The sequence below is a fragment of the Neovison vison genome, chromosome 2 (genome assembly GCF_020171115.1).
Source record: "Neovison vison isolate M4711 chromosome 2, ASM_NN_V1, whole genome shotgun sequence".
In the NCBI taxonomy this organism is placed as follows: domain Eukaryota; kingdom Metazoa; phylum Chordata; class Mammalia; order Carnivora; family Mustelidae; genus Neogale; species Neogale vison.
This window is the reverse complement of record NC_058092.1, coordinates 98208222-98217529: the sequence shown is the minus strand read 5'-3', so window position 1 is coordinate 98217529 and position 9308 is coordinate 98208222. Positions and strand designations below refer to the sequence as shown.

General features: G+C 47.4%; 1 protein-coding gene across 2 annotated transcripts; it reads right to left on the bottom strand.

Moving 5' to 3' along the window:
- Window positions 1-2655: 2655 nt before the first annotated feature.
- Window positions 2656-9209, bottom strand: DCLRE1B (DNA cross-link repair 1B). 2 transcript variants are annotated; one of them, XR_006383217.1, is made up of 5 exons: window positions 8707-9209; window positions 7915-8080; window positions 7386-7568; window positions 3442-4573; window positions 2656-3023 (listed from the first exon to the last, which is right to left on the bottom strand). XR_006383217.1 is itself a non-coding variant. In XM_044238952.1 (4 exons), the coding sequence occupies exons 1-4, from the start codon at window positions 8893-8895 to the stop codon at window positions 3498-3500; spliced, it is 1614 nt and encodes a 537-aa protein (XP_044094887.1). In that variant the 5' UTR covers window positions 8896-9209; the 3' UTR covers window positions 2656-3497. The 2 variants fall into 2 exon arrangements, 1 of the variants encoding a protein (XP_044094887.1); XM_044238952.1 differs by having other exon boundaries at window positions 2656-4573.
- Between the last annotated feature and the right edge of the window lie 99 nt (window positions 9210-9308).

Genomic DNA, 9308 nt, shown 5'->3' with positions numbered 1-9308 from the left:
GCAGATTTTTTTTCTCTAAAGGGACTTAAGTCACTTTCCGTCTCCTTTCGGAAAGGTACGTGTTTTCCCACAGAACATGAAACGAACGACTAATTGATCTCTAGGGAATTTCCTTTCTCCAGGTATCCTTTTTTTTTTTTTTTTTTAAGATTTTATTTATTCATTTGACAGACAGAAATCACAAGTAGTCAGAGAGGCAGGCAGAGAGAGAGAGAGGAGGAAGCAGGCTCCCCGCTGAGCAGAGATCTCGATGCGGGGCTCGATCCCAGGACCCTGGGATCATGACCTGAGCTGAAGGCAGAGGCTTTAACCCGCTGAGCCACCCAGGTGCCCCTTCTCCGGGTATCCTTAAACCTAATTGTAAGATCTTAGATTCACGTGGTCATCCTTAGATTCTAAAAATAAATTAAGGGGCGCCTGGGTGGCTCAGTTGGTTAAGCCTCTGACTCTTGGTTTTGGCCCAGGTCACGATCTCAGAGTTGTGGGATCGAGCCCTGTGTCAGGCTCCACACTTGGTGAGGAGTCTGCTTGGGATTCTCTCTCCCTCCTACTCTCCCACTTTGCCTCTTCCCGCACGTGGACACACACACACACTCTCTCTCTCAAGTAAGAAATAATAAAATCCTAAAAAGAAATAAACTAGCTACTTACAGATATATGCAGTGCAGGACTTTTATGTGAGACTGTTGAGATAGCAAACAAGGCAACTGTGAACCTCTATTATAAGCCAAATTTACTTTAGAAAAATTTCCCATTATTGAAACACAAACATGCCATCAACAACTAAATTCTTCAAAGAATTATTTGAGGAATTTGCTTCCACTCCCTCATCTGAATTCACCTAGATCCCATTTCAAGGAATGTGCGTGACACAGCACAGGCCAAGAGTAGACAGGTTCCCTTGTCCCTAGAAGATAACGCCAATCTGGAGGCCCTCATATGAGGACTACCTTATCTCTCCCAGCCACCTTTGGGTAGCAGGGAAGTGAGACAGCTAGAGGCTCCTAGAGGAGCTCAGGCTAAGCCTTTGCCCACAGAGCCTTAGTAAATATTTATTAACACACAAGATGATTTGCCATATGTTTGTAAGTTCCAGTCTAACAACATCATTTGAACTTGATGAATCTTCAGGGTATTCTAATCCTATCCTCTTCTGCAGAAAGGATGGTAGGGAAACCTTTCTAGAGGGCAATAAGGCACAATTTGCATTAGGAACTTAAAATTGTAGGGGTGCCTGGGTGGCTCAGTCAGTTAAGTGTCCGACTTGATTTTGGCTCAGGTCATGATCTTAGGGTTGTGAGATTGGACTCTGCACTGGGCATAGGTTCTCTCTCTCTCAGCCCCTGCCTGCCCCCCAAAAGTTAATCTAAGATGGTAATCCCACTTCTAGTAATTTACTCTAAAGAAATAAACAAAAATGCCATGATAGATGCATAAAGTTGTTCACTGTAATACATATTTGTGAAAAAAAGGGCGCAAAATCTTGACTATGGAAATGTTATTACCTCTGTAAGGTATCATACAACTATTCATAAATACATTTCAAATATTTAATGGTACAAAGAAATGTTTAAGATATTAAGTAAAATGGGCACCTGGGTGGCTCAGTGGGTAAAGCCTCTGCCTTCGGCTCAGGTCATGATCCCAGGATCCTGGGATTGAGCCCCACATCAGGCTCTCTGCTCAGCAGGGAGCCTGCTTCCTCCTCTCTCTCTGCCTGCCTCTCTGCCTACTTGTGACCTCTACCTGCCAAAAAAATAAATAAAATCTTTTAAAAAGGAAAATAAAAAAAGATATTAAGTAAAATGGAGGATTGAAATTATATACAGTATGGCCCCAATTTTGAAAATTATAATACATTTATACATACAGAAAAGGACTAGAAACAATTGATGTACATGGAAGAATTAAAATCGATTTTTCTTCTTTCTATTTTTATATGACTTGTAAAATTTCATGTTTTATATATTGAATAATCTCTTTAGAGAGCCAGAGTCTAAGAGAACCAATATTTGAAATATCCATCATGGGGTAGCCACCGAGCTAAGAATTTTACCAGTTATCTAACTTCCACAGCAACCAGGGAAAGTAGGTCTCACAGTCTATTTTACAGGTGAGGAATGGAGGAGCCACTAACTAGGCATGAGAGCTCTTTGCCCAGCGTCCCCTGGACTCAAGCCCAGGACGAGCCCATATTTCCTGCTGCCCCACAAGCCTCACCTGCTGCGGCTCTGAGTGGGCCCATGGGAGGCTTACAGTGAAGGCCACTGACAAAACAAAACTGCACAGCTTGCCCAAGAGCAAGGCCTCCCTTTCTAAATTCTTCCTATCTTCTTCTGAAAGTAGAAACCACCTTCTTTATTGCAAGGCTCCATTCTGAAGCCATTTTTACCCCTGTACCCAGCTCCACTCGCCTGTGCCCTCTCAGAGCCTGTGGTATCTGCTGTCTTGCTGATTGGTTTGGCATGTTGTCAGGCTGTGAGCAGAAGGACAGGGCAGAGCTGCGCACCCCCACCCCTTCCACCAGCTGGCTCCTTGGTCTCTGCCCTGGATACTAAAACAAACAGGCTGTGTGCTCTGGTTCCCTACTCAACCCAAGGGGGTGGGGGGTGGGGAGAGTAGCAAATATCCCAGCCATGTGAACAATCAGGAGTATCTGGCAGCACATTTGATCTTTTATTAAAACTTTATTTCAGCCAAAGAGTCACAGCTTCCAGGCGGCAAGTAGGCCGTTGTACCCCTAAGTCTAATGTTCAGCTGGTTCCAGGTATGGCCTTGGTAAGGGGTGCCCAATTCCCCAGCTGGCTCTGTTCCAGAGAAGTCTCCTGTGACACTAATTGTAAACTCTCATGGAAGCAGGGGGAATTTCTCTCCCCTGTTCCAGGGTTCTTCATTGCTTCCTGTTCACTCCCAGAGGCAAAGAAAGGAAGTCTCTTTGATGGGGTCATGGCAAGTCAGTGACATTCAGGATTGGAACGTGCTGCCTGGATCACCACTTCATCCTCCAGCAGTGCAGTTCCTGACTAAAACAACAACAACAACAACATAACTACTTATGTTCTTTGATCTGGGAAGAGGGAGAAAGGGACATGGGGAATGGCACATGGCCCACCAAGAAACAATGGGAATAACCTGGTCCTTTCAGATTAAGACCACATCTCTTTCTGCACCCACATAAGAGGACTGCATGTTCAAGAGAGATGGAGAAATACTGGATTAAAGCTAAGCAGATTAAATTACCGCAGGACTTCTCAGAACCTTTAGTGTGCTCAAGTATACTATGCAGGGGGTATAATGGGAAGTGTTTCTTAAACACAGTCAACCATAAAACTCATGAGTCTGTAGGCACTGGGATTTCAATGAACATGCTTTGAGAAATATTTCTCCAGGGTGAGCCCATAGGGATCCTGTGAAGATAGGAAAGTAAGGCCCATCACAAACCTCCTCACCAGCCAACAGTCAGTCTTTAAAACTGCAGGCTGGACCAACCAAAGGTATCATTCTGCATTCTCCTCTCTGCACCTGAGCAAGAGTTTACAGTATTTTTCCACTTGCTGGTCGAAGTCCCTAGAAGAGAACCGTGCTTGGAAAAAGTTCACTGGAGTCAGAAGGTATTTTAGTGCCAGACCCCTGAACTCAGGAGCCAGGAGAGGAGCAGCCTTGCTGCTGTGAGACAGGAGAGACTCCCCACCCAGCCAGGTGTTCTGGTTCCCTGTGGCTGCTAAGCCATCCTGGTTTCCCCTGGGTACCAAGTGGGGCGCTACACCACTTTCTTCCCCAGTTTCTAGAGGAAGAAAGTCCTCATCTGTGGACTCTAAGTGCACTGAAAGACTCGCAGTTCGTACAGTCACCATCTTCGGGGACTCAGAGATAGGGACGGCCCCATCCCATTCTTTGCTGCAGAGGTCCGGGAAAAACTGTTTCTTGATCTGCAAAGGATGGTGGGAAGTCTCCTTCTCAAGGTCCCCAGGAAGGTTCTCATTCTTGGCCTTCTTTGAGTCCCTGTCAGCTTGAGACTGATCAGCAGTTTCCTGAGAGGAGTTAAACACGACACCCTGCGTTCGTGGCCTCCTTAGCCTCCTTTCTAACAACAGCCAGAGAAAGCTTGGTTTCCTTGAGGAGGAATTCATATATTGCTGCACAGAGTCTGGGATCAGAGGCGCAGAGAGCCTGGGGCTCAGGCTGTCCTGAAAGTAGTCCCTACAGGGCTGCCGACTGACAATGGGCACCACGCGGCCAGGCTTCAGCGCTGCAACAAAGGTCCGAAGCTCCGAGTAAGAGGAATGGTCAGAGTAAGGGATGACGTGGATGTCGGGGTGCGAGTGGCGGATCTTCCGGCTCGTGGGAAGGATAGCGATGGTAGGGTGGGTCTGGTTCCAGTGCAGCATGGCAGAATGGCAGACCTCCATGTGGTCCACCGCATGGATGCGGCCGGCCTTCTCCTCCACCGTGAACACGTCTGCCAGGCCCAGCAGCTGCACCAACTCCAGGCGCCGAGGACTCAATACCACCCAGGTCTGAAACTCCAAGGCCAGCTGCTCCAGCAGTGACTCTTTTCCCAGGCTATAGAGTCCTGAAGCATGTTAAAAGGAATGAGAAAAGCAAGAAATGAAAGAGAGGAGATCCCGGGGAATCCTAGTACGTCACCCAAATGTTTCATAAAAATACACAAATGGGGCAATCGGGGAGTGTATCAGGGAAGAGGTGGGATTTGAGCTCAAATACATGGAAAATGGGGAAGGGCCTACCACTGATTCCACCCACTGGTTTGGTTCAACAGAGGAAAGCATTTACCAGATGCTAGGCACTGTGAAAATAAGCACAAGCCTCAGTCCTCAAGGAGTATAATCTACATGGGGACTCAGAGGCCATGTCAGAGACATGCACACAGTATTATGAGAGCACAGAAAAGTTATCTAGTAGCTGACAGAGTTAAGGAAACTTCCCTGAAAATGGCAACTGAGTTGTCATAAAGGATGGGTCTGAGTTTACCTGGCAAGGGAAGGGGATGGTTTGGTGTTACCAAACTGCCAAGAAGGAACTGGTAAGAAATGATACAGGAGAGGGAAGGGTCGAATAATACACGGCCCACATATATTGCTCAGGAGTTTGAACTTAATTCTGTTAAGTGAAGGGGAGCCATTAAAGAGCGTGCAGCAGGAAAATGGCTTATTTTATTTATTTTATTTTTTAAAAATGATTAGTTATTTATTTGTTTGTTTATTTGACAAAAACACAACAAGAGAGGGAACACAAGCAGGGGGAGCGAGAGAGGGAAAAGCAGGCTTCCCGCCAAGCAGGGAGCCTGATGCAGGGCTCGATTCCAGGACCCTGGCATCGTGACCTGAGCTAAAAGCAGACACTTAACGACTGAGCTGCCAAGAGCCCTGAAAATGGCTGATTTTAATCACAGGAATAATATGATCAGAGGAGAGCTTTAGAAGACAAAAATGGCAGGAGTGTTACTGGATCGCCTAGATGAGTAGATGCTGAAATCAGCAGTTAGAAGGCCCCAAAATGAGGGCACCTGGTGGCTGGGTTAAGCATCTGACTTTTGATCGGCTCAGATCATGACCTCAGGGTTCTGAGATCAAGCCCCTAGTGGGCTCCAAGCTCAGCAGGGAGTCGGCTTGAGATTCTCTCTCTCCCTCTGCTGCTTCCCCTCCTCATGTCTGCTTGCACACTGTCTCTCAATAAATAAAATTTTAAAAAAAGACAAAAAAGGCCCCGAAATGTTTTATACTATTGAGGAATCGCTAAACAATGTTTCTAATTTCTCAGTGTGTCTGATTTTAAGCACAGCATTCACCTGAATATCTATATTCTGATAAATTTCCTGGGTGGCTCAGTCAGTTAAGTGTCTGCCTTTGGCTCAAGTCATGATCCCAGAGTCCTGGGATTGAGTCCCCTCATCAGGCTCCTTGTTCACCAGGGAGCCTGCTTCTCCCTCTGCCTGCCACTCCCCCTGCCTGTGTTCACTCTCTCTTTGACAAATAAATAAATAAAATCTTTTTTTTTTTTTTTAAGATTTTATTTATTTATTTGACACAGAAAGACACAGTGAGAGAGGGAACACAAGCAGGGGAAGTGGGAGAGGGAGAAGCAGGCTTCCCGATGAGCAGGGAGCCTGATGTGGGGCTCCATCCCAGGACCTATGACCTGAGCCAAAGGCAGATGCTTAATGACTGAGCCACCCAAGCGCCCCAAATAAATAAATTCTTAAAAAAAAATTTCACGGGGCGCCTGGGTGGCTCAGTGGGTTAAGCCGCTGCCTTCAGCTCAGATCATGATCTCAGGGTCCTGGGATCGAGCCCCGCATCGGGCTCTCTGCTCAACAGGGAGCCTGCTTCCTCCTCTCTCTGTGCCTGCCTCTCTGCCTGCTTGTCATCTCTCTCTGTCAAATAAATAAATAAATAATCTTAAAAAAAAAAAAATTTCACTCACTCAGATAACAAATATTGAGTGCCTTCTTAGGCATTAATCTAAGTGTTTGAGATATAGCCACAAGTAAAACAAAGAGCCCTGCCATTGTGGAACTTATATTCTAGCAGGGGTAGACAGACAATAAAAACCAAATATAGCAATATGCAAATTGTGGAATACATTATAAAACAGTAAGTGCAATATTGGCCCTCCTATTTAAAAACCTTCAATAGCTTTTTGCCCAAATATAATCATTTGGATCAAGTTACGTTCAAGGATTACATTTAGGATCAAGTTCAAGCTTACAAGCGAGCACTTCAGCCTCTCCTACCTTTATAGCCTCCTCACCCACTGTGTGCCTGTCATGCCGGCTGCTACTTCTCTGTTCCACAAGCAAGACTCCTTCCTACCTCCATCCATGTTCTCAAGGAGTTTGTGTGCGTGTGTGTGTGTACGGCAGGAGACGTGGAGAATAGACAAATAATAAGCAACAGCATATTAAAACACGGATAGAGTATACTGGAAGGTGATGAGTGCTATTAAAGAATGAAAAACTTGAGTTGGTATAGGGGATCAGGAGTTGGGAATATCGCAGTAGAGATGGTGGGAAGATTGCATTTTTTTTCCAAAGATTTATTTAGAGAGAGAGCGCACACATGGGGGTGTGTGGATGCTGGGCGGTTGGGAGGAGCAGAGGGAGAGACAGAATCTTAAGCGGATTGGGAGCTTAGCTCAGAGCCCTAGTCAGGGCTTGATCTCATGATACTGAGATCATGACTTGAGCCAAAACCAAGAGTCAAAGGCTTAACAGACTGAGCCAACCAGGTGCCCTGGGAAGATAACAATTTTAAATAAGGTTTCAGGTGTAAGGAGGGGATCTACAAAGACCTGGAAGATATGAGAAACCTCCCCAAACCCAAGATTCACTATGGGTAAAAGAAAAAGGAAAGAAAACCACTTACCAATCTTTATGTTATGCTGGGGGTGCTTTCGAATGAGCTCAACAATCTGGCGGGCAGCTTCTTGTCGGGAAGGAAGAATCCAGGCTGGGTTACAATTGGTGTTGTCTAGGTATAAGGTATGGATCTGTTTCCCCAGTTTCAGGGCTGGCTCCTTTAACATGGAAGGTGTATACCGAAAGTCACCTAGAAGAAGAATATATGGGGAGCAGAGAGTCAGTGACAAAAGTATAAAACACAAGCCTCTTCTGGCTTCCAACAGCTGAAGGACATTTGCTTACCAGCCTGTGGAAAAATTCATAGGAAGTCTGGCACTAACACAGTATAGCTTTTTTTGGGAAAGGTCTGAATTCTGCTTCTGTTTTTATTATTCTTTATAAGGTTTGAAACTTTAAAGAGTGGGAAATCAGTTGAGAAAGGGTCACTATGCTCATATGGGGTGAAGCTAGGAGGTCTCCAGACTTCTGAGTTAAGGCTGCTCAAGAAAAAGTAGTGTCTAGGGAAGGTGGGAGGGACCCCTTGGAAGGCCCACCTGTGTAGAGGATGGTTCCAAAGTATCCTTCAAAGAGAAACATGACAGAGCCAGGGCAGTGATTGGCATCAATGAGGGTTACAGTCATGGTCTCTCGCCCAATTTCATCTAGAGGCAGGACATGGCTCTCGCCAACCTCCAAGGCCCGGATCCACTCCTTAGGTACCTGAGGAAAAAGTTGGTCATTCTAGTGAACACAAAAATCTCCTGCTTGATACTGCCCTGGATCAGGAACTAACCCTTTACTGGAATCAGGGAAAGCAAATGACATCCTAAGCCACCCAGGAGCAGAAGGTCTAACCGACAGAGCCCTCAAATGCTCCCTTCTTCCTCTCACTCTCCCTTCCCACTCTTGGTACAGTTTAAATTAAGAGTCCAAAAGACAGTCTAGCCAAGCGATTCTCAAACATTTCTGATCATAATAGTCCCTTGACGGGCACCTGTTAAAAAAATTCCAACCAGCTTTCCTGTACCTGCACCAGCTAGATCTACTGGAAGGGGGGTGGGGGAGAACTGAAGAATGTGTCACCCAGCACTTTAGGTGGATTCTTGAGACTAGAGATACACTGGCCTAGTTTAAATGAAAACGTAGGTACAGTTTCCTTGGCTGGACAGAAAGATCTCCCCAACTTATAGCTGAAACATTCACATTTCAGGGTTCGAACAACTCCCACATTTGTAAAAATCAGTCCTCCAGGCCCCTACTCTACGAGTCAGAGGCTGTGACAGATCGGGATTCCCACCCGAATGCTCGACCCAGCTCTCGGAGGACTCCCGCCCCCTGTCCAGTACCTGCAGGTGACGATGCACGAGGTAAGCAGTGATTGGGGAGCAGTAGAGGGGCCGGGCCCAGGTGCTAGACAAACCCACGGTGTGGTCCGAGTGCATGTGGGACAGAAAGAAGAGCCGTGCGGAACCGGCCCGGCGCAAGCTCCAGAAGTCCACAGCGATGGGCGTATGGGGGATCAGGGCCCCGTTCATGGTGGCGGGGTTGGGGAGTCACCAGCGAGATCTTCATGGGCACAGAGCTCCCGCGCGAGGTTCCCGCGACCGCGCCCTGAAGGTAAGTCACGCTGGGGCAGCCACGCGGCCAGAGACCCTAACGGGAAGCCAGGCCAGCAGAGGACCAGGTCCCTAGCGTGGGCAAAAAGAAGGAAGTGGCCGTGCTCTTGAGAGTCCTGGGGGGAATCGCAAACCGCGGACTACGCTCCACTGAGCGCCACTCCTACCCGCGCGCGGGAGCCGGCGCTGAGGCCGGGCGCTCAAAGCGCGCGCTGCTGGGCGGAGACAGGCCGAAGCAGAGGATTTCCGAGGGCCCGCCGCGCCTCCACCAGAGGGAGCCGCGCGGCTGCGCCGGGAGGTGAGAGGCGGGGGAAGGGCGCCCTAAGGTCGGC

Excerpts from the sequence above, each read along its gene's own strand:
- DCLRE1B (XM_044238952.1), bottom strand. The coding sequence starts at position 8,895 with ATGAACGGGGCCCTGATCCCCCATACGCCCATCGCTGTGGACTTCTGG. Across the intron at positions 8,081-8,706 it reads TCGTGCATCGTCACCTGCAG|GTACCTAAGGAGTGGATCCG; the intron begins GTACTGGACAGG and ends CTTTTTCCTCAG. Across the intron at positions 7,569-7,914 it reads TGGAACCATCCTCTACACAG|GTGACTTTCGGTATACACCT; the intron begins GTGGGCCTTCCA and ends TTCTTCTTCTAG.